We start from the raw sequence: 25,412 nt of genomic DNA, 5'->3' as shown, positions 1-25,412 counted from the left end.
CTGTGACTTGCCGGCATCCATTCTGCTCTTTGGAAATCTCTGGTTGTGGTTGAAGCAGAGGCTGTGAGGTGTTTTACGTAGATTCTTCGAGAGCGAGAGTGAAAGGATCTCATGAAGCAATGGGAATCAATACTGAGGCTCCGTCTCAGTCCTGCCATCAGGAAGCAGGTACGGGAGCCTCAAGTCCACCACACCAGGTCCAGGAACAGTTATTACTCCTCAATCATCAGGCTCTTGAGCCAAAGGGAATAACTTCACTCAGCTTCACTCGCCCCATCACTGAAATGTTCCCACAACCTATGGTCTCACTTTCAAAGCCTCTTCATCTCATGGTCACGATAATTATTGTTTATTTATTTACTATTCTCATAATTATTTCTTTCTTTGTATTTGCACAGTTTTGTCATCTTTTGCACACTGGTTGTCAGCTCTATTGGTGTGGTATTTCATTGATTTTGTTACGGTTATTGGATTTACTGAGTATGCCCACAAGAAAATGGATCTCAGGTTTGTATCTGGTGACATATATGTCCTTTGATAATAAATTTACTTTGATTTTTGAACTTTGAACAATTCGACCACCCTTAGACCGAATGATGGGCCAAGCAGTCTCTGTTCATGTGTTTTTATGTTCATACATAAAATTGGGCAGCTCTAATTGAATGGAAACACGAGAGCTAAAAAAGGGATTCTACAGTTTTAAAATCCTTCTTTAGTGGTTAATTCGCACCGCTCTCTCGCCCTCCACAGAATCGCGAGATTTATAACAGGCCCATATTGCGTGTAAAAATGCAGAAATATACACTTTCAGTTTTACATACAAGTTTAAATTTATTTCAAAATCTCCAGAGTGCAGCTGAATGTATTAGGAACGGCGAGGTCCTTGGGCGCCCAGAACGGTGGCAAATTATTCGTATATGAGTCGAGAAGAGAAGTGCTAGAAGTACCAGTCACGCAGCGTCTGTGGCGAGACAAGCTGGTTAACGTTTAGGGCCAGGGATCCTTCCACGGAAAAGTTCATTTTTCTACAAGGTCAAAACTATCCCAACTTCGAAATGTGGATTGGATCTCCGCTCCACAGCATCCGCGCCTTACTTTTTACACACCAGTCAACCACAGAGGTAAGAGCGACACCAGCAAATAACGGAGGCATTTGCACCTCCCCAACCGCTGTTCTTCCTTTCTACCGTCAACTAACGGAAACTCGCCACGGAAATGAAACACGTCCGCTGCAGTAACTAAGCACAACTCTCTAAGTAAGGCACAACGTAGCCATGGAGGCCACTGTGAAGGAAGGTCTTATTTACATGCAGCAGAATAAATTTAGGAAGGTATCTAACTTTTTTTTTATTTATTACTGATCTTGCGCTGGATAAAAATCGTGTAATTTTCGGTGGGGACCGCGACCCCAAGCTCACCAGCTGACGGTGAAATGTTTTCTAGATGTTTGCGCACTTCAACTTGAATTCGCCTTTTACACTGACATCAGGATTGCGAATCAGCAGGCCGAAGTTTCTGTTTAAATCAAGTAACAAAATTGAAATGATAAAGTCGATGTATCAGTTTATAAACGTCTTCACTGTGGATGGAGATGCGTTGAATTTTTTTTGTGTATGCGAACAATGCGGATATATAGAAGTTTCTTTTAAATGATTCAGTTAGGTGCTTGAGAAAAGCAGTAAACAAAACATTGCTAAACTCATCCAGATGAAATTGAAGCGTAGAAATAAATTTTGTATCTGTAACTCCACAAGTGAAGCGTTCTTAACCAGTAATTTATCTACCATTTTTGGTTCGCACTATTTCCCAAATGGTTGACAATGAGAATGTATTCTGCTGACATCTTGTACTCAAATGCACAATGCGGTTTAAATATCTATTTGCATCTTACAATATATGATGGAATTTATTCACTTCTCCCCCAGAAATGGAAGAGAGTTTGGCTTTTCCTCTACTCTCAAAGTAACCAATCTGTAGCTCGCCTGGAGTACTTTGAGTTCAAAGAGGGCTCGTTTTTATCGGAAAAGCACATTACTAGAAGGATGGACCGAAAGTTAATCCGAATGAGTGACTGTGTAAGAATATTTGAGGCGACAGAACAGGCTTCAAAGGATTCAAGCGCCTTTTCGGTGGAGACAACCTCAAAACTGTACACGTTTCTAACAGGAAAGTCAGACTGCGCTGAATGGATGCAGAAACTCTCAGAGATTGCATTTCAGGCAAGTATAACAATGTAATAATTGTGTGGGCACGTGGCCAAGTGGTTAAGGTATTCGACTAGCGATCTGAAGGTCGTGAGTTTGAGCCCCAGCCAAGGCAGTGTGTTGTGTCCTTGAGCAAGGCACTTAACCACACAGTGCTCTGCGACAACACTGGTGCCAAGCTGTATCGGCCCTTGCCCTTCCCTTGGACAACACTGGTGTCGTGGAGAGGGGAGACTTGCAGCATGGGCAACTGCTGGTCTTCCATACAACCTTGCCCAGGCCTGTGCCCTGGAGAGTGAAGACTTTCCAGGCGCAGATCCATGGTCTCGCAAGACTAACGGGTGCATTTATTTATTTATTTAATTAAATCACTTCTGATTGTTCCCATGTGAGGCCCTTTAATTAGCCCAGGCCTCTTTGGAAGCTTCCATGGGTCAGTTCAACAGAGCTGTTAACAGCAGGGCCTAGGGATGTTTGCCATCACTTTCTCTGCATCCATATCATATATACAAGGATATAGTTGCTGTATGATGTCACAGTAGGGTAGTGGTTAGCGCGACGATATTACAGCTCGGTAAGTTGGAGTCTGCAGTTCAGTTCTGGCATCCTCTGTACATCCTCCCCTGTGGAATGCATGGATATCCTCCGGGTGCTCTGGTTTCCTCCCACAATTTAATGGTCACCGGTTAATAGGTTAGTTGGTCATTGTAAACTGCCGGTGATTGGGCTGGGCAGCGTAGATTGAAGAGCCAGAGGGGTCTGTTCGATGCTGCATCTCCCTATAAATAAATAGATGGAGTTAGGTGTGGGCAGATAACTATTATTAAATAATTGGATTTATTAAACAATCTTATCTGATCATAGGAGTTCAGAGACAATTTAAAGAAAGTCACAACGTATGTGCCAGTGTACACTGAAGGAGGATTTGGGCTTGTATTGTATCATCAACCTTGTTCATATCACAGGCCTTGGTTGGTACTGTAGGCCTCCCAACCAGGGAAGCTCGAGGAACAGATACAATATGTCAGCAGATAATGGAAAACTCTAAAAGCAAACAGCTGCCAAAGAGGCCAAACAGAATTAAAAGGCTCAGCTGGGGACAGGAGGGTGTTATCAGAGGGGTATGAGTTATTTTATTTTGCCTAATGTTGACTGTTGGGTGGAGGGGTGGAGATACATCTCTACCAAAGGAGGTATAAGGTGCTTCTTCCCTCCACTAGCCTGCAGGTCACCCTTGGGCAAGGTGTAGCACCTGCTTAGACCCCCGATCAGAGTCACGTGAAGCCATGGGAGTAGGTGGTGGATGGTCGTAGGAGCAGCTGGTGCATATCACAAGTTCTGGTTATGTGACCACTGGCATCAGGCAGACAATCTGAAGAGTATTGCCTAGAAGAAGGCAATGGCAAACCACTTCTGTGGAAAAATTTGCCAGGAAAAATCATGGTCATGAGGTTATGATTGCCTATGTCATAAGACACAGCACATAATGATGATGTCATGCGACATGGCACATAATGATGATGATGAATGTTGACTGGGATTCCTTTAGCACCAGGGGCTTAGATAGGGCAGAATTTGTTTCATGAGGGTTTCTTGAAATAATATGTAGGTAGTCCTACTAGGGATGAGGCTTAGATTGGTAATTTAAAAACAAATAAGCTTGGTCATAGAAGACAGTGGATAGTAGTAGAGGTGTGTCTTAGTTGACTGGATGTGTGAGACCAGAACTGTTCCATGAGGATTAGTTTTGGGACCTCTGCTTGTTATAGGAATGATATACACAAAAATAGTGGTGGTCTGATTGTAAGTGTGCAGATCACAGGAAAATTGGTGGAATTGTGTAAGATATTAAAGGATAACAGTAGGGTATAAGTCAGTTGGTGGATAAGGTTTAATCCAGGTGGATACCTTGTGGAATTCATTGCCACAGACAACTATGGAGGCCAAGTCATTAGATATATTTAAAGCAGAGGTTAATTGGTTAACTCCGCTGTGGACGGTCCCATGCCCAGCCCAGCTGCAGACATGGGGCTAGCAACCTCATCCTGTAAAAACCCAGTGCTACAGAAACTCCAAAGACTTCATCCCTGGGAGGAGAAAGAGAAGATGGGCTACACCTGAGATGACCTGAAAGACTGGCCCAGGGCAGAACCCTCTGGTGAGCTCCTGTCGGTGGCTATGCACTAGGCGGGGTAAACAAGTAAGTTGATAGATCCTTTATTATCCAGGGCATCAAATGCAGGAGAATGGGGATGAAAGGGATAATAAACCTGTCAGGATGAAATGGCATGGCAGACGGAATGGGTTGAATGGCTTGTGGTCCAATGATCTGATACGGACCGCGCACAGCCAGGGCATGTGGACCACGTGTAATCGGTTTAGATTGACATTGTGATCAGCACAGGCACCGTGGAACACTGGGTCTGTTCCAGTGCTGTTCTGTTCTGTGTTCTGCGTATCACAATGTCAAGTTTCAGAGCTTGGCCCACAAATAAAGTTTGGGCTGTCTGGAAGAAAACTCCATGCTGTTTCAAGGCAGAAGCAAACTCATTACACAGTCACTGTGGAGCAGAGAGAGAGATTCCACCCATAAAACTTTTGGGGATTGCGTGCTGTTTAATTGATCATTAAGGATTCATTGCTTGATTTAGACATTCCGTAATTGCCAGATCTGATAAACGGGTATCAGCCTAAAACATTAACTCTGCTTCTCTCTCCACATGTATCACCTCACCTGCCAGTTCTTTTCTGCATTTCCCCTTTTTTAATTTCTCTCGTCCATTCTTTATCTGCTGCGTAATTGAGTTTTTGATATGGATGTCATTTATTTGAGGAAAAAGTACTATCATATTACATCTTATTAATTCAATTGTTAAGGATAATACAATAGCAGGTTTTAACTTAGCTTTGGAATTGAAGATATAAATCCCAAACGCTAACTGTGACAGTTATTAACTAATTAAACTAATGAATAGGCAGGCGACTGATGACTGCAATAAAATTTCAGCAGCATTGTAAGGAGCACCCTGGAGAACTGGGTACTTCAAAGCTCATTGGTTGGGGCTGATGGATTTGTAACTTGCAGCCGTTATCTCGACTAACCACAAAAAGCACCATTTTTTCGGCATCTGTTTTCTAGAGCATGAAAAGAGGGTAAGATTAGTGTGAATGTGTGGAGCAGACTGGCCCTGCTTCTGTGCACTATATCTCCATGACCCTATGAAATCATCAGGCAATCCTGAACTAGCTACTGGTAACCAATTGAACTCAGGGCTGCTTATTTAGTGATGTGAACTGCACAGAGTGATAGGGTATAGTATAGCACCACAGCACAGAAACAGGTCTTTTTTGTCCATCTCTCCTTGCTGGCCTAGTCTCTGTCTAGTCCCATTTCTCTTCACCCCAATCTCAGCCCTCCATACTTCCCTATCTACATTTCTCTTAAATGTTAAAATTGAACCCACATCTGTCATTTCATACTTGCACCACCCCCCTGAATGAACAAGTTCCCTCCACCTTAAATATTTCACTTTTCACCTTAAACTATGAACTCCAGTTCAGCAAGATGAGGGGAAAATGCTTGATTGCATGCACCCTATCTGTACTCCTTCATTTGTTCATTATGTGCTGTGTCGTAGGATGTGGGCAATCATGGTCTTTCCATGACCAGAATCAGAATCAGGTTTATTATCACCGGTATGTGACATGAAATTTGTTAACTTAGCAGCAGCAGTTTAAGGCAATACATAAAATAGAAGAAGAAGAAAAATAATAGTAATAAATAAATAAGTAAATCTTATTCAGTACACTTTATACAGTATACATATATTGAATAGATTAAAATCATGCAAAAAACAGAAATACTATGTATTAAAAAAAAGGTGAGGTAGTGTCCAAGGGTTCAATGTCCATCTAAAAATCAGATGGCAGAGGGGAAGAAGCTGTTCCTGAATTGCTGAGTGTGTGCCTTCAGGCTTCTGTACCTCCTACCTGATGGTAACAGTGGGAAAAGGGCATGCCCTGGGTGCTGGAGGTCCTTAATAATGGACGCTGCCTTTCTGAGACACTGCTCCCTGATGGTGTCCTGGGTACCCAACATGGAGCTGACTAAATTTACAACCTTCTGCAGCTTCTTTCAATCCTGTGCAGTAGCACCCCCCCCCCCATGCTAGACAGTGATGCAGCCTGTCAGAATACTCTCCACGGTACATCTATAGAAGTTTTAGAGTGTATTTGTTGACATGCCAAATCTCTTCTAACCCCTAATGAAGTATAGCTGCTGCTTTGCCTTCTTTATAGCTGTATCAATATGCTGGTACCAGGTTAGATCCTCAGAGATCTTGACATCTAGGAACTTGAAACTGCTCACTTTCTCCACTTCTGATCTCTCTATGAGGATCGGTATGTGTTCTTTCATCTTACTGATATTGAGTGCCAGGTTGTTGCTGTGGCACCACTCCACTAGTTGGCATATCTCACTCCTGTACACCCGCTCATCACCACCCGAGATTCTATCAATAATGGTTGTATCATCTGCAAACTTATAGATGATATTTGAGATATGCCTACCCACACAGTCATGGGTATAGAGAGAACAGAGCAGTGGGCTGAGCACACACTCGAGTTGCACCAGAGTTGATCATCAGTGAGGAGGAGATGTTATCACCAATCTGCACAAACTGTGGTCTTCTGGTTAGGAAGTCAAGGATCCAATTGCAGAGGGAGGCCCAGGTTCTGCAACTTCTCAGTCAGGATTGTGGGAATGATGGTATTAAATGCTGAGCTAAAGTCGATGAACAGCATCTTGACACAGGTGTTTGTGTTGTCCAAGTGGTTTAAAGCCATGTGAAGAGCTATTGAGACTGCATCTGCCATTGACCTATTATGTCGATAGGCAAATTGCAATGGGTCCAGGTGCTTGCTGAGGCAGGAGTTCAGACTAGTCATGACCAACCTCTCAAAACATTTTGTCACTGTAGATGCGAGTGCTACCGGGCGATAGTCATTAAGGCAGCTCACGTTATTCTTCTTAGGCACTGGTATAATTGTTGCCTTTTTGAAACAAGTGGGCACTTCCGCCCATAGCAGTGAGAGGTTGAAAATATCCTTGAATACTCCCACCAGTTAACTGGCACAGTTTTTCAGAGCCTTAGCAGGTACTCCATCAGGACCTTTAAAGACAGCCTAACATTGGCCTCTGAGACAGAGATCACAGGGTCATCAGGTGCAGCAGAGATCTTCACAGCTGTAGTTGTGTTCTCCCTTTCAAAACGTACATAGAAGGCGTTGAGTTCATCTGGTAGTGAAGCATCGCTGCCATTTATGCTATTGGGTTTCGCTTTGTAGGAAGTAATGTCTTGCAAACCCTGCCAGAGTTGTCGTGCATCCAATGTTGCCTCCAACCTCGTTTGAAGTTGTCTCTTGGACAACCATGATTGTTCTTGCCAAATGTTTCAACTTACGTGTTTTGCCATTGCCTTCTTCTGGGCAGTGTCTTTACAAGACAGGTGACCTCAGTCATTATCAATACTGTTCAGAGATTGTCTGCCTGGTGTCATTGGTCGTGTAACCAGGGCACAATATGCACCAGCTGCTCATACAACCATCCACACCTACTCCCATGGCTTCACATGACCTGATCTGGGGGAAGGGGTGGGGGGGGGGTGCTAAACAGTCGTGGCATCTTGCCCAATGGTGACCTGCAGGTGAACGGAGGGAAGGAATGCCTTACCATATCTCCACCGTGCCACCCTCTATATCCCTTACATGGGCAAACACCCTTTTTGCCAGAGCAATAACTTTAAGTGCAATGGTGTCACAGAGCAGGGAAAGTGGCTCCTGGCCCAGGAGGTCCATGAGCAAGTTGCCCATGACCCATTTGCCCATGTTTGGCCAATATCCGTTAAATCTTTCCTAGCCTTTCCTTAGTGGGATATGGATTCTGTGATGAGGGACTGTCAATAAGGTGAGATGCCTGGACAGTGCTTAACTGCATTGTGCAAGTCATCAGGTGGACTTAGATCATCAGCCGTGATTTGCAACTCATCTATGAGAAGAAAAACTCTGATCTCAAACCTTCACTGCCTTGCTATAGCCACTCATGGGCTTTGGGAGTAAACCCTGAGGAAAAATCTGGAAATGGAGTCCCTAAGGCATTCCGACATTGATTTCAACGCTGACTGGCAACTCCTGTGACGCCACTGGTTCCACGCTGTACCAGCCTCTAACTTTCCTTTGTCTTCACCAGATGTGTGGAGAGTGGGAGCCTGCTACATGGGCAACAGCTTGCTCTCCATATCGTACTGCCCTGGCTTGTGTATTGACTGAACATAGACAGCCAGGACAGAACATCCATGGACAAGTCAGCCCCCTGTATGCATTGGTGGAGAGTGGCAGTGAATTGGGGTAGCGGGTGGTGGGAGGAAATGGATATATCACTGCGGAAACTAAACTTAGAGCCCACAGGATCACCCTTGGTCCTCCGCGCATGCAAGAAAAATAATCTGACTCAGAGGAATGGCCTTTTTTGGCCAACCTTACCTCTTTTCCTGAATCAAGTCTAACACCAGGTTGAGCCATCAGGAAAAATCTGTTGCGTCACTCTTTGTTGCTGGACAATAAGTCTGAGAATTCCACATCTGTGCCTACATGTGCAAAATTCCAAAACTCACTGGCACTTTCATGGGTAATCCTGGCAGTTCCATTCAGAATCCCTGGGATTCCTCCAAAGATTTCATAAATAAAGGCATCCGTTAGTCTTGCGAGACCATGGATCCGTGCCTGGAAAGTCTTCACTCTCCAAGGCGCAGGCCTGGGCAAGGTTGTATGGAAGACCAGCAGTTGCCCATGCTGCAAGTCTCCCCTCTCCACGACACCAATATTGTCCAAGAGAAGGGCATTAGGACCCATACAGCTTGGCACCGGTGTCGCCGCAGAGCAATGTGTGATTAAGTGCCTTGCTCAAGGACACAGCACGTTGCCTCAGCCAAGGCTCGAACTCATGACCTTCAGGTCGCTAGTCCAGTGCCTTAACCACTTGGCCACGTGCCCACTACCATTACGTTTTGTACGTGAAATGATCACAGCCTTATTTTGAAGATTTTATTTTGTTTATTCGTATACTTCATGTGAGGTAACCCATTCTGTTGTTTCACTGCAGCCAATGGAAAAGTACAACTGACCTGTAGAAAGGTTTATTGTTCTAATCCTTAGGACTTGCTGCCACTTAGCTAAATCTTGCTGCATTAAAAGTAATTTCCTGATCACTGAGGGTGCAACATTCACACTTAGGAGACTAATTTATGACCTTGAATCGCAAAACATAAAAAAAACGTGATCTTTGTATTGCTTTGCCAGATACATGTCGCTACATGAACCTCCACAAGGAACTTTCTTTAGTGAAATGTGTTTTTCTCGGTTTCTTTTCTATCTTTTCTTTTATACTGAAAATATTAAAACCACTTTACAGCTCCTGACTGAAAGTAAAATATATGGATTATCAGTGACACACAGACAATGGTTTCCAGTGTGTTCACTTTAATAATCAGTTACTCACCTGAAAATTCCCATCATTGCTCGGCATCAGCCCTCTTGACTGATGCTTTGAAATTACTGTTTAGTATAATGGTATTGGAGGGAGTCCGTACAAGACCAGTTTATCCTGACATAAGCATTTAACACTGTATTTGAAAGGTTAAGAATATATAAGTATTTAAGTTGATGGAGATGAAGATTTATATGATTTCTTATTATTTGCTTATTATTAATTAGGGATAGTATCAATTCCAAAGAAGAAGCATACAAATTAGCCAGAGAAAGTGGCTCACCTGAGGACTGGGAGAAATTCAGAGTTTAGCAGAGGAGGACAAAGGGCTTAATTAGGAAGGGGAAAAAAGATTATGAGAGAAAACTGGCAGGAAACATAAAAACGGACTGTAAAAGCTTTTATAGATATGTAAAAAGGAAAAGACTGGTAAAGACAAATGTAGGTCCCCTGCAGACAGAAACAGGTGAATTGATTATGGGGAGCAAGGACATGGCAGACCAATTGAATAATTACTTTGGTTCTGTCTTCACTAAGGAGGACATAAATAATCTTCCAGAAATAGTAGGGGACAGAGGATCCAGTGAGATGGAGGAACTGAGTGAAGTACATGTTAGTAGGGAAGTGGTGTTAGGTAAATTGAAGGGATTGAAGGCAGATAAATCCCCAGGGCCAGATGGTCTGCATCCCAGGGTGCTTAAGGAAGTAGCCCAAGAAATAGTAGATGTATTAGTGATAATTTTTCAAAACTCGTTAGATTCTGGACTAGTTCCTGAGGATTGGAGGGTGGCTAATGTAACTCCACTTTTTAAAAAAGGAGGGAGAGAGAAACCGGGGAATTATAGACCGGTTAGCCTAACGTCGGTGGTGGGGAAACTGCTGGAGTCAGTTATCAAGGATGTGATAACAGCACATTTGGAAAGTGGTGGAATGATCGGACAAAGTCAGCATGGATTTGTGAAAGGAAAATCATGTCTGACGAATCTCATAGAATTTTTTCAGGATGTAACTAGTAGAGTGGATAGGGGAGAACCAGTGGATGTGGTATATTTGGATTTTCAGAAGGCTTTTGACAAGGTCCCACACAGGAGATTAGTGTGCAAACTTAAAGCACACGGTATTGGGGGTATTGTGGGTGGAGAGTTAGTTAGCAGACAGGAAGCAAAGAGTGGGAATAAACGGGACCTTTTCAGAATGGCAGGCGGTGACTAGTGGGGTACCGCAAGGCTCAGTGCTGGGACCCCAGTTGTTTACAATATATATTAATGACTTGGATGAGGGAATTAAATGCAGCATCTCCAAGTTTGCGGATGACACGAAGCTGGGTGGCAGTGTTAGCTGTGAGGAGGATGCTAAGAGGATGCAGGGTGACTTGGATAGGTAATTTAATGTGGATAAATGTGAAGTTATCCACTTTGGTGGCAAAAATAGGAAAACAGATTATGATCTGAATGGTGGCCGATTAGGAAAAGGGGAGGTGCAACGAGACCTGGGTGTCATTATACACCAGTCATTGAAAGTGGGCATGCAGGTACAGCAGGTGGTGAAAAAGGCGAATGGTATGCTGGCATTTATAGCGAGAGGATTCAAGTACAGGAGCAGGGAGGTACTACTGCAGTTGTACAAGGCCTTGGTGAGACCACACCTGGAGTATTGTGTGCGGTTTTGGTCCCCTAATCTGAGGAAAGACATCCTTGCCATAGAGGGAGTACAAAGAAGGTTCACCAGATTGATTCCTGGGATGGCAGGACTTTCATATGAAGAAAGACTGGATGAACTGGGCTTGTACTCGTTGGAATTTAGAAGATTGAGGGGGGATCTGATTGAAACGTATAAGATTCTAAAGGGATTGGACAGGCTAGATGCAGGAAGATTGTTCCCGATGTTGGGGAAGTCCAGAACGAGGGGCCATAGTTTGAGGATAGAGGGGAAGCCTTTTAGGACAGAGATTAGGGAAAACTTCTTCACACAGAGAGTGGTGAATCTGTGGAATTCTCTGCCACAGGAAACAGTTGAGGCCAGTTCATTGGCTATATTTAAGAGGGAGTTAGATATGGCCCTTGTGGCTACGGGGGTCAGGGGGTGTGGGGGGAAGGCTGGGGCGGGGTTCTGAGTTGGATGATCAGCCATGATCATAATAAATGGCGGTGCAGGCTCGAAGGGCCGAATGGCTTACTCCTGCACCTATTTTCTATGTTTCTATGTTTCTATTATTTTAGATGTAGGGTAGAGGGGTAGAGGTGTGTTTCTACCAAAGGAGATATAAGGTGCTCCTTCTCTCCGCTGGCCTGGAGGTCGCCCTTGGTCAGGGTGTAGCACCTGCTTAGCCCCCAGTTACATTCACATGAAGCCACGGGAGCAGGTGGTGGATGGTCATTTGAGTAGCTGGTGTGTATCACAAGTCCCAATTATGTGGACATCTACATCAGGTTGACAATCTCTGAAGAGTATTGATAATGGCTGGGATCATCCATCTTGTAAAGTCACTGCCCAGAAGAAGGCAATGGCAAACCACTTCTGTTGAAAAATTTGCCAAGAACAATCATGGTCATGGAAAGGCCATGATCATCAATGTCACACGACAGGGCACAGAATGAACGATTGATTTAGAGATGCAGTGTGGAAGTGGCTCTACCTGCTGTTTGAACTGCATTGCCCAGCAACCCACTGATTTAACCTTGGCCTCATCACAGGACAATTTACAATGACTAATTAACCTACTATCCAGTTCATCTTTGGACCGAGGGAGGAGATGGCAGCATCCAGAGAAAGCCCACACATTCCACAGGGAGGACATACAGACTCCTTTCATATGACATTAGAATTGAACTCCAGACTCTGACACTCTGAGCTGTAATAGCGTTGTGCTAACCACTATACTATCGTGGCAGCTGTCAACTCATTTCCAATATTTAGAGTTTTTGTTCATGGTGAAAAGATATACACAATTTAGTATTTTAGACTGATTGATTATAAATAAATCCTCTTTGATTTTTACTTATTTTAATCTTCTTGACAGTATGACGACTAATTGAATAACTTTGGAAATTTGTTTTCATGCAGCCTTCTCAAGAGGATTCAAACCGAATAGCAATGAGAATGAAAGAGAATGAACTCTATAGTTCACATGAAGCAGGTACAGCATTGTTTTATCTTTTCATAATTATAGGTTTACTTAAGAATGATCCAAGGGTTTTGATTAGCTAAATTGTACTTGTAATCCTTTGAGGGCTTTCAGTTTCAATTTTTCTTTCCCTTCTTCTTAAGTCCATTACCCCCACTGGGGCATGGCCGTCGACAGCATCTTACCAGAGTCCTCTGTCCAGGGCTGATAGAAGGTTGATCAGCCCTGTTGCTTCTGCTTTCACCACACAACTTCATAAGTCTTATAGGCAAAGATCCTTCCTCTCCCAGGGATGAGGTCTATGGAACTTCTGTGGTGTTTCTGTAGCTGTTTTTTTATGGGATGGGGTTGCTAGTCCTCCTTCTTTCACAGCTGGGCTGGGGACTGCCCATGCAAGTTTCAGTGAGGGTAGTGCCGTTGGATGTCAAGAGCGCAGGTTAGATTTCTGTTACTGTTGTTGTTTCATTACATTTTGTAACTGAAATATCCAAATCACTTTATTGTCAGCGTATGAAACATATCAGAATTGATTGTGGCTCAGTGCCAAACATAACACACAGGACAGTACCATAACAGAGTACACAATAGCAACCAACAACTTACAAGACAATAGTGCAAATGACCATGAGCAATCAACAATTAGCAGAACACTCACATGCACAAGCCTAAATAATCTAACTTAAATAGATGTGGACATATGAACAGACTCAGTAATTATCAACAGAACAAGGAGACTTTATCCAATATTGAGAATATCAGAAAGAAAGCAACATATTCAGACTCTCTTCACCAGCAGTAGAACAATTCACTCTGTCATAGTGACTTACTTAAGGGCAGGGCCTAATAACATAAAGAATTAATCATTTTAGGCTCATACGGTTGAGGACAATAAGTAGGAAAAAAAACAGCTTCAGATTTAGCCAGGTTCTGTAAAGGTTAACCTTTAAAGACAGGAAGATGTTACAAATGTGGAACGGATTGTGATGGTAATGGAGAGGTATCACGCACAAAACATGTTACTCTAAATATGTGTTTGGGGGAAGGCAAAGGCTTCTTAGTCGTCAGTAAGACGCAAAGGAAGCTCTTGCTCAAGAGTAACCAGTTACCGTACAAAAAGAGGAGGTGCAAGGATGAAAGGGACTCATTTTTGTTCAGTGATAATTGGTTTTTATCTTAAATTAATTGTATTATCATGCTTTTTACTGTGAGATTGGGATAAAGAATGTTTTGTTTGGCAAAGTTAACTTTAAAAATATATGAAGTCATTGAAAATATGTTGGTTAGCTACTGTCATGCCTTGGGAATCCTTTTTGTTAAATACACTGACTTCACTTGCAAACAAGGCTTATTTCTGAATCACTAAACATTATGGTATTGTGCTTGGTCGGTGAAAGATAGATCGATTAGTTGGTGCAGATTACAGATGTACACTGCATGATGATATGACTATGCATTTAACTTTCAAAAAGTTGTTTTGTGCTTAGTGCTGCAAAATAAATGTGGTGTTAGCATTAGTGCACATTTTGCTAAGTTTTGCCGCACAAGTTGTTAGGTTGGTAAAGAAGGCATATGCAGAGTTGGCCTTCATTAGTCAGGGGATTGAGTTGAAGAGCCAAGAGGTAATTTTGCAGCCCCTTAAAGCTTTGGTTAGACAACACCGGCAATATTGTGCTCTGTTCTGGTCGCCGCATTACAGGAAGGATGTGGAAGAGGGTGCAGAGGAGATTTACCAGGATGCTGTTTGCATTAGAGAACATGTCTTATGGGGATAGGTTCAGTGAGCTAGAGTTATTAGGGTTAGTCTTTGGAGTGAAGGAGGAAGAATGGTGACTTGATAGAGGTGGACAAGATGATGAGGCATAGATCAAGACTTTTTCCCAGGGCAGAAATGGCTAATATGAGTGGGCGTAATCTAAAGGAAAGTATAAGAGAGAAGTTGGAGGCAGACTTTTTACACAGAGAATTGTAGGTGCGTGGAATGCACTGTCAGGGCTGGTGGTAGAGGCAGACACATTAGGCATATTTAAGAGTCTCTTAGATGGGCACATGGATTGAAAAAAAATGGAGGGCTATGTGGAAGGGAAGGGTTAGATTGATGGTGGAGTAGGTTAAAAGGTCGGCACAGCATTATGGGCCAAAAGACATGAACGGTGCTGCATGTTTTATGTTCTGTATTCTGAGTTTTAGCAACGGAAATAATTTAGTCTTTCATTATAGTATGAAAGATAGGACTAAGTAGAGATGAAGTTATTTGAATGATCTACTATTTAAATGATGGGTGGAGAGAAGAAGTACTACAACTTATGTATATTACTGTTAATGTATTATTTATTTAAGACAGGACGCACAGACTACACTAAATTCACGAAGTGCTGGCAATCTTATAGTCATTGCTGTAAATGGCATATTTAATAACATACCTTAGTTCTATACAGAATGTTGTATATGTTGAACGCACCTTATCCGAAAGTCAAAAATCCACCATTTTTCTGTGTACGGACCAGACATCACAAATGGAAAATTCCACAAGTGGCTGGGAAGGTTCCCCAGGTGATGTGAAGGTCACTGCACTCCACATACAGTTCCGAGGAAGTGTCCTCTCACATGTAATGAACATAAATTAATGAAAAATAAAGGAACACTGCATAAAGCGATAAATGAAGGTCTTGAACCTGTATTGAAAGAGTGAATTAATCGGTGTTGGAGTGAACATTTGCTGCTTAATGGTATACTGATCATAAAACGAGCAAAGACCTATCACAACAGACTGAAAATTGAAGGGAATAGTAAATATTCAGTAGGCTGGTTGCAGAAATTTAAGAAAAATCACAGCATTAAATTTTTAAAGATTAATGGTGATAAATCATCTGCTGACATAAAACAGCAGAGAAATACATTAATGCAAAGATCATCGCTAATGAAAATTTAACACGCCAAACAGTTGCATGAGTAGTAAGTCTGAACAAGTGTAAGAAAAAGGCTGCTTAGCGGTAACACATAAATTCAGAGTCGTGAACAAAGCCGATGCCAAACAGCCACTGACTGTCCACCTGGGTGGCTGAGGTAGTGATAGCTTACCTTTCTGATGGTTTAATGTAAACATTGCTTCATGCACAAAACTATTCAAAACATTATATAAAACCACCTTCATGGTAGATATATAAGCTGTATATATAAAGTAAGTGGATTTTGTGTTTAGACTTGGGTCCCATCCCCAAGGTATCCTAAATCCCCAAAAATCTGAAATCTGAAACACTTCTGGCCCCAAGCATTTCGGGTGAGGGGTGCTCAACCTGCACTATGATTCTAAAGCACCTTAGTCTGCAAATTTATTACCACCTTCATATGGAAACTAGTTCTTCCAGAAAGTTAGAGTTGGATTAAGTGATCTCGATGTTCAGATGATTAATGTTTGTTTCTATTTCCCATGACAAATATTACTGTAATGTGCCGAGTGAAGCTATCAAATATTGCAATAATAGCTTAAAGAAATGAATAGATAAGAATCATGTAATATTTTATTCAGGAGCAGTTATCTCACGCATTCAAATTCCTGCATATATTTTAATGATAGTTAATTTTCACTCTTGTGTTGGAGGAGGTCTTTAAGAACCGTCACCAGTGGGGTTTGAGTAATTTAGAGAACAGGTTTGGGGCAATCATTTCATGTTATTTACCTTGAGATACATCATGGAAGAGGGAGGGCCTTCCAGCCCTTCGAGCTGCACTGCTCCGCAACCCTTGATTTAACCCTAGTCTATTATGGGACAAGTTATAATGACTAACCAGTACGTCTTTGCACTCTGGGAGGAAACTGGAGTACATGGAGGAAACACACACATTTCACGGGGAAGACGTACAGACTCCTTACAGATGACGTCAGAATTGCACTCCCAATTTCTGATCTACTTGCATTTTGCCTTAGTTGCAGATTTCCTGTATCTGCAGTGGTTGAATTGTGGGATTCAACAACTATTGTCAGGGACTGAGAGAATCCCTTTGGAAAGGCTTTGGTTCATCAGGGAGAGTAAGAATGGGTATGCAAAAGGAAAATCCTGTCGGACAAAGAGAGATAGCTAATATTTCAGGGTGCAGACTCTTCACCAGATCTGATGAAAGGTCTTGGACTTGAAAGGTTAACTGTTTCTCTTCCTAACCGGTGCTGCCTGACCTTTTGAGTGTTCTAGCATTGCCTAAATTTGACATTGGATGATTGCCATGTACTTTCTTGCTTTAAGACCATAAGACTATATAAAATATAGGAGCAGAAGTAGGCATTTGGCCCATCGAGTTTGCTCCGCCATTCAATCACGGGCTGATCCAATTCTTCCAGTCATCCCCACTCCCCTGCTTTCACCCCATACCCTTTGATGCCCTGGCTAATCAAGAATCTATCTGTCTCTGCCTTAAATACACCCAATGACTTGGCCTCCACAGCTGCTCGTGGCAACAAATTCCACAGATTTACCTCCCTCTGACTAAAGTAATTTCTCTGTATCTCAGTTCTAAAAGGACGTCCTTCAATCCTGAAGTCATGCCCTCTTGTCCTAGACTCCCCTACCATGGGAAATAACTTTGCCATATCTAATCTGTTCAGGCCTTTTAACATTCGGAATGTTTCTATGAGATCCCCCCTCATTCTCCTGAACTCCAGGGAATACAGCCCAAGAGCTGCCAGATGTTCATCATACGGTAACCCTTTCATTCCTGGAATCATTCTCGTGAATCTTCTCTGAACCCTCCCCAATGTCAGTATATCCTTTGTAAAATAAGAAGCTCAAAACTACACACAGTTTAGTCCCGTTGCCTTTCTCGAAAGATGGTAAATGCCCTCTAATATGAGATATGTAGTCTTAATCAAATTTGTTAATTGGAGAGTGAAGTTAAAAATATGCTCAGAGTAGAATTATTGAGGGTGAAAGATGTATATTCAAGTTTTTTTGTGGCTTGTATAATCTAAGGGAGTAAGTCTTTGATATTTTGTTCAGTAATTTAGATTTTGATGTAAGCTAATATGAAAATAAAGACGATGTTGCAACAGGCAAATCATAAATTATACAGATTGGGATATAGCAGAGGAGATTGAACAGCAGATTTTGTCTATTTACAGAGAGTAAGACTGCCTGAGAAGAACTCATGCAGTAGATATCTCTGATATGTACATCATGTATAAAAAATATTCACCTCTCCCTGGAAGTTTTCATGTTTTATTGTTTTACAACATTGAGTCACAGTGGATGTAATTTGACTTTTTTTTAACACTGATCAACAGAAAAAGACTATTTTGTGTCAAAGTGAAAACAGATCTCCTTAAAGTGATCTAAGTTAATTCCAAATATAAAACATAAAATAATTGATTGCATTAGTATTCAACTCCCTTAAATATGACACACCAAATCATCACTGGTGCAGCCAATTGGTTTTAGAAGTCACATAATTAGTTAAATGAAGATCTTTTTTTTGGACACCCGTATCTGGAAGGTCCAACTGCTGGTGAGTCAGTATCTTGGCAAAAGCTATACCATGAAGACAAAAGAACACTCCAAGCAACTCCGTGAAAAGGTGATTGAAAAGCATAATTCAGAAGATGGATACAAGAAAATTTCCAAGTCACTGAATATCCCTTGGAGTACAGTTAAGCCAATCATTAATGTAAGGGGTTTCTTCTTTCATGTTATTTGCTAAGGCTAATAAAATGGCTTCTTTGTAATATTAACTGCTGAGTTAACGGTAGCAGTTTGTTTGGGTTATCATTACTGATAACGGGAATTATATTCATTTACTAACCAACCAATTGGGATAGATGTTATTCTTTTTTGTGTGTCTGTGAGCTATTGTTTTTGCGGGCTTTGGGGAAAAGGTGCGAGGAGGATGAAGAGAGAAGAGGTGGCTTGAGGAGATGGTTGCCGGACCCGCTGGGCCTGGGCTCAGGGCGGGAACCCAGGGGCTGACGAGTGAAGGAGGATCAGCGAAAGGGAATCCATGAGCTCCAACATTTGTGCACTGGACATGTTGATGAGATTATTGGCGCCTTTTATCTCTTTTCCTTTTCTTTTGTTTCTCTACTAACCCCATACTTAAATACAAAATCTTAATTGTTTAACCGTACATTGTGTGCTGTCTGTTAATTGGCAGTGTCGGATACATCAAACGGCATCCACACAAATGTGATTACCCAGTTTGGCGGGGCCGAAGGCTGCTCCCCCTGGACGAAAGCAAGCTGAGCAAGCCTGAGGCTTACCAGGGGGCTACATTAAGAAATGGAAAGAATATAGCTCAGCTGTAAATCTGCCTAGAGCCAGCTGTCCTCAAAACTGAATGACCCTGCAAGAAGGGGGACGAGTGAGGGAGGCCACCAAGAGACCCATGACATCTCTGGAGCAATTACAAGCTTCAGTGGCTGAGATGGGAGAGACTGTGGATGTAACAGCTGTTGTCCGGGTACATCACCAGTCGCAGCTTTATGGGAGAGTGGCAAAGAGAAAGCCTCTGTTGAAAGAACTCACATGAAATCTCTGCTAGAGTTTGCCGAAAGGCATGTGGGAGACTCTGGAGTCAGCTGGAAGAAGTTTCTATGGTCTGATGAAAACAAAATTGAGCTTTTTGGCCTTCAGACAAAACGTTATGTTTGACATAAGCCAAACACTGCACACCATCCCTGCTGTGAAGCATGGTGGTGGCTGCATCATGCTATGGGGATGCTTCACTGCAGTAGGCCCTGGAAGGCTTGTGAAGGTAGAGGGTAAAATGAATGCAGCAAAGCACAGGGAAATCCTGGAGGAAAACCTGATGCAGTCTGTAAGAGAACTGTGACTTGGGAGAGGATCATTTTCAGCAAGACAATGCTCCCAAGCATAAAGCCAAAGCTGCATAAGAATGGCTTAAAAACAACAAAGTCAATGTCCTGGAGTGTCCAAGTCAGAGTCCAGACCTCAATTCAATTGAGAATTTGTGGCTGTTCACTCATGATCTCCATGCAATCTGATAGATCTTGAGCAGTATTGTAAAGAATGGGGAAAATTTGCAGTGTCCAAATGTGCAAAGCTGGTAGAGACCTATCCACACAGACACAAGGCTGTAATTGATGCCAAAGGTGCAACTATTAAAGATTGATTTGTAGGGGATGAATACTCATACAATCAATTATTTTCTGTTTTATATTTGTAATTAATTTAGATCACCTTGTAGAGATCTCTCTCCACTTTGACATGAAAGGGAGTTTTTCTGTTGATCAGTGTCAGAAGAACCAAATTAAATCCATTGAGATTCAATGTTGTAAAACAATAAAACATGAAAACTTCTCAGGGAGGATGAATACTTCTTATAGGCACTGTATCTCTCTGAGCTGGGGTGAGAGTAGATGGCATTGAAACAAACAAATATGAAGAGGGCTATCTACTGTTGGGTTAATCAGTAATGTACAGAGCGAGAGGAACCGATGTAGATTGGAGGTGGAGCAGTAGATCATATTCAATGCCAATGGCCTGCCCTGGGGATGGAGGCCTGCCTGTGTGTGTGAGATGGTGAGTGGGTGGGAGAGAGAAAAGGGGCTTGTTTTGTTGTTGTTTTTACTGCTTGTGTTGTTCAGCTGAACATGGTGGGTGTGCTGTTAGTGTCAGATTGTGTGGTGACACCTGTGGCCCCAAGCACCCCCTTAGGTTCTACTGTTTCTTAAAGCAAACCCCGCATTTCACTGCCGTACATACATGTAATAAATAAACTAATCTGAACTGGTCGCAAAGTACTTGCTATCTGAAAGGATAAAGATGAAACATATTGAAAGGGGAGACAAAAGAGTGATATTGGTACCTTAAGGCAAAAGCCTGTTGAGAGGTGGAAAGAGGAAGGGATATGATATTAGGATGACAGTATCTTTATTGACACATCATTGACACCAACCTACTCACTACCAAGGATATACATACAGAAGGGTGCTAGAAAAGGGCCAGTAATGTCATGAAGTATCCCACACACCTTGCTCATGGACTCTTTGTTCCACTCCCAACAAGAAGGAAGCTACGCCTGGACCACTAGACTAAAGAACAGTTACCCTCCCCAAGCAGAAAGGCTGATCAACACTTCTCCCACTAACTCCACTACTGCTTTATTATTTCCTGTCAGTCCCCTTAATGTACGGCCTAGTGTCACTTTATGTACATAAAATCAATCTATGTATATAAGCTGTCTTTTTGTGCTCTTTATCTTTTAATGTTTTTTTGGTGCTGCACCAGATCCGGAGTAATAATTATCTTGTTCTTACACTTGTAAACAGGAAATAACATTAAACAATCTTGATCTTGAATTAAATAGCCCAAAATAAAATCTTGCCTACCTGGTGCTTAGATGAAGGAAGTACAGAAGCCCTGAAAGGTTATTCTAGGGGAGGGTGTCAAGTTACCATGGTCTATACTTGGATCAACAACACAGAAAAGAGTAGGAGAAGATGGCAGAATTTGTCATTGAAATGTCGGTTATAATCGATACCTGTACCCAGCTGGAAGCCCAAGAAGAGTTCATTTGTTATATACGCCAGGACAGCACTAGATCCTTTTTCAGTATTCTGATTGTTACTCAACATGCATGGAAGTTCAAAAGTATATGCACTTTATGTCAACTTGACACTCACAGAATATTTTTATTATTTATTAATATCTTCATATTATCAGCTAACTTTGCAACAAAGCCATCAATTCCATCATCCATCCAAATCATTGACATATAACGAAGAAAGAATTGGTTTCCAATACAGATCCCTGTGGAACCATGCTGACTGTGGCCTATTTTATCATGTGCTTCCACGTACTCTGAGATCTCATCCTTAACAATTGACTTCAACATGTTCCCAACCACTGCGGTCTTACTAAATAGCCTATAGTTTCCTTTCTTCTGCCTCACTCCCTTCTTGAAGAGTGGAGTGATATTTCCAATTTTCCATTCTTCCAGAACTATTCCATAATCTAGTGATTCTTGAAGGATCATTACTAATATCTCCACAATCTTTTCAGTCACCTCTTTCAGAACCTGGGGTGTACACCATCTGGTCCAGGTGACCTATCTACCATCAGACCCCTCAGTTTCCTAAGATCCTTTTCTCTGGTAATGGTAACTTCACACACTTCATGAACCCTTAAACTGGAACTTCCAGCATACTGCTAGTGTCTTCCACATTGAAAACTGATGCAAAATACTTATTCAGCTCATCCACCATTTCCTTATCCCCCATAACTACCTTTCCAGCATCATTTTCCAGTGGTCCAATATCTACTCTCACCTCTCTTTTACGCTTTATGTATCTGAAGAAACTTTTTGTATCATCTTTAATATTATTGGCTAGCTTTCTTTCGCATTCCATTTTGACCTTCTTAATGACTTTTTTTAGTTGCCTTCTGTTGGTTTTTAAAAGTTTCCCAATCCTCTAACTTCGCACTAACTTTTGCTCTATTATATGCCCTCTCTTTGGCTTTTATCTTGACTTTTACTTCTCTTGTTAGCTATGGTTGTATCATCTTTTGGAGCACCCAGAAATCGCAGCACCCAGAATAAATCCACACACTCACTGGAATGAAGTACAAAGTCCTTACAGATGATGTTGGAATTGAACACTGAATTCTAACGCCCTATGTGTAATAGGGCCCTATTCTCTATGCTACCGTGGCATCCTACATTAAAGTAATAAGAAACAGGTGATTTCATGAACAAACGACCCCTTAAGCTAATAATTCTATTACTTTAAAGCAAGTAATGCAAAAATGCTTTCTGAATAACTTATGCAGAATGTCTTCAAGTCCAAGGTCTGGCACTAATTCTATTTCATGAAACTTAACATCAGATAGTACAAAGGAGACAAGTGTTTGCTAACCTTTGGGAGTATGTGAGATTAGATTTGGTGAACATTTCATATCTCTCCCAACTTTACTTTCCGTTAACTTTAATGCAAATCATGTGGAGTGTAAACTGATTACTTGACCCAGTCATAATCGATTATCATTGGTTAGTTACGTTAAAATAACCCTAGTGTACTTTTGAAGAGACCTCATTTATTCACTCACTTGTATATTGAAGTGAAGATTAATGTTAGATTTTTAAGTGCAGTTTGGCAATAATTTTGTGTAATATGAGAATTTGCTTCAATTTGAAAAAATGAAGTTCTTAAGGTACAAAGCCTGCTTTTAAACCATGAGGGATTCACGTGGACTAAGAAACCACTGTACTCCATTTTACAACCTTCACCTCATTGGTGGATTTTCAGTCACAGATCTCATCTCTGTGATGTTATTCAGTCTTTCACTAGAAGAAATGCTGGTCAGCACACCAAACCTCTTTTATTTATTTACAGCGTATAATTCATCTACAAAATCAGCATTTTATTGTGTAAACCTATATCCAGCATACAAATTAGGCATGAGAGTAGGCCACTTGACATCTCAAGCCTGCCTTACCATTAAACGAGATCTTGGCTCCACGTACCCACGTATACTTTCCACATTTCCTCCACTGCACAGTGTAAATTTATCAACCTTCCTTAAAAATCTAAACTTTGAGAAAGAGAGTTCTGAGTTCCAGTGACTCAGATTTTCAGAGAGAAAATAACTTTACTTCACTTCGATCTTAAGTGGGCCTGGTTCTAGATTCTCCCTTCACATCCGCTCTGCCTTGGTTTCCTTTGAGAGGATGGTCGTGGCCTGCCTCCTTCAAGTACTGCAATTCTTTTGATGAGGTACTCTCATTATGAGGGATAGCGGGGTGGACCAAAGGCACTCCTTCACACTGCTAGCCTGCAGGTTACCCCTGAGCAAGGTTTAACACCTGCTTAGCCCCCCTGATCAGGGTCACATGAAGCCATGGGAGCAGGTGGTGGATGGTCATATGAGCAGCTAGTGCATATCACAAGTCCTGGTTATGCGAACACAGACGGCAGCTAGACAATCTCTGAAGAGTATTGATAAAGGCTGGGGTTGCCAGTCTTGTAAAGCCTCAACAGCCCAGGAGAAGGCAATGTCAAACCACTTCTGTTGAAAAATTTGCCAAGAACAATCATGGTCATGGAAAGGCCCTCATCGCCCACGTCATACAACACGGCACACCACAAACAAACTATCATTATGCTGCTGAGCAGGTTTTAGTTCTGGTGACAATGAAAAGTGATGATGAATTTTGAAATCATAATGGTATGACTTAGAAGAGAAAATACAGATGGTGGTGTGTCCAGGTATTGCTCCCCTTGTCCTTCAGTTGATGGACTTTGCAGCTTTAGGAATTGTTGTGTGCAAAATTCCCCCATGTTTTTTCAATAATGGTGACAAAGGGCTCTATATAGAATTGACACTGAAAAGAGTTTAGGAACTTACTTAGGCTTAAAGTTACAGATGTAGTTGTGGAAAAATCATTGGTAAACAAACTAATGATGAGTTTTCTTTTAATAGCCAAAAACCTCCAATGAAGTATAAAATATTTTAAAAATATCAAACCTGAATGATAATTGAAAGAGCAATAACTGCAGTTTCCTCAAATGAGGATAGGATTGTGGTTAAATTCACAAGTTAACATTTTTGCCCAACCTTTCATGGTATATGATCTTCACTGAAAACTGGTATGTAGCATTATAATTTTTTTTACTATATATATAAAATCTATTGCTTATGCAGTGTTTTAAAGTTATTGTTATGGCTTTCTCTGACATTCAGTGAGTATGTAAGTATGAAAGCAGTTTAGAAAACTTGGTTGTTGACAGTAATATTCTGACCACACGAATCGCTGTCAGAAAAGAGACAGTTTAGTTTGTATGCATAAAAACAAATTGAAACTATTTGCCAGAGATAGCAAAACTGAGGTTTTAGATTTTTTATTGCATGCCTTCAGTGAATGACGTTTTTAGTTGTTTATCATCCCAAGTGACAGGTGCAATGATATTTCCTGACAGATAACAAATTTACATGGCATAATTTGTCAGACATGATGCATCCTCTTTTGAATTTCCTCTTTGCTTAAGGTTTTGTTTACAACAATTTCAGTAGCTATTTTTCTCCAATTATTTTGTATTTTTCTGCAGCCTGTAATGTGTGTGTTTATGCTGTGTGTGAATCTGCAGAGGTTGGTCGTCGTGTGTTTTTTTGTTTCTCTGAAAGCAAGTTGAATACTAGTTAAAATACCCAACTGTCTGCATCATTGAAAAAGATCATAAAATCCACTTCATGCTTGAATTTGCCTAACCACTTTGTTGAATATTATTTTCACTAAGAGTAATTTTTATTACCTTTCATTCTCTTTCAAGGGCCAATTTTGAAATATTCCTATTTTAACGTTATATCACTTTAAGATTTACTTTTTGTAGTTCATCTTTTTATCTTCTGCAAGACTGAATTGTGACCTTTAATTCTCACTGTGATGCAGAAGGTATTCAATTACGTGGAATATCACCAAATGTATGCAAATCAAAGACTTATATCACCCTTTAATTTAAGAGTTGGAATGTTATTTTATTGATAGGAAGTAGAGATATACCATATCTGTTTCCTGATGTAACACTGCCAAAGCTCAAATC

The 25,412-nt window shown here is 41.4% G+C and overlaps 1 protein-coding gene across 1 annotated transcript in view; it reads left to right on the top strand.

Moving 5' to 3' along the window:
* Positions 1–1,199: 1,199 nt before the first annotated feature.
* Positions 1,200–25,412, top strand: part of LOC140185837 (uncharacterized) — a 46,899-nt gene continuing 22,686 nt past the window's right edge. The window contains exons 1-3 of the mRNA XM_072239612.1: positions 1,200–1,331; positions 1,926–2,219; positions 12,811–12,883. Coding sequence (XP_072095713.1) covers positions 1,275–1,331; positions 1,926–2,219; positions 12,811–12,883 — 424 coding nt within the window. The 5' untranslated portion in view covers positions 1,200–1,274. The remainder of the gene's footprint in view (positions 1,332–1,925; positions 2,220–12,810; positions 12,884–25,412) is intronic.

The sequence above is a fragment of the Mobula birostris genome, chromosome 21 (assembly GCF_030028105.1).
Source record: "Mobula birostris isolate sMobBir1 chromosome 21, sMobBir1.hap1, whole genome shotgun sequence".
Taxonomy (NCBI): Eukaryota; Metazoa; Chordata; class Chondrichthyes; order Myliobatiformes; family Myliobatidae; genus Mobula; species Mobula birostris.
Note: the sequence above shows the minus strand (reverse complement) of the source record. Positions and strands in the feature narration are given on the sequence as shown.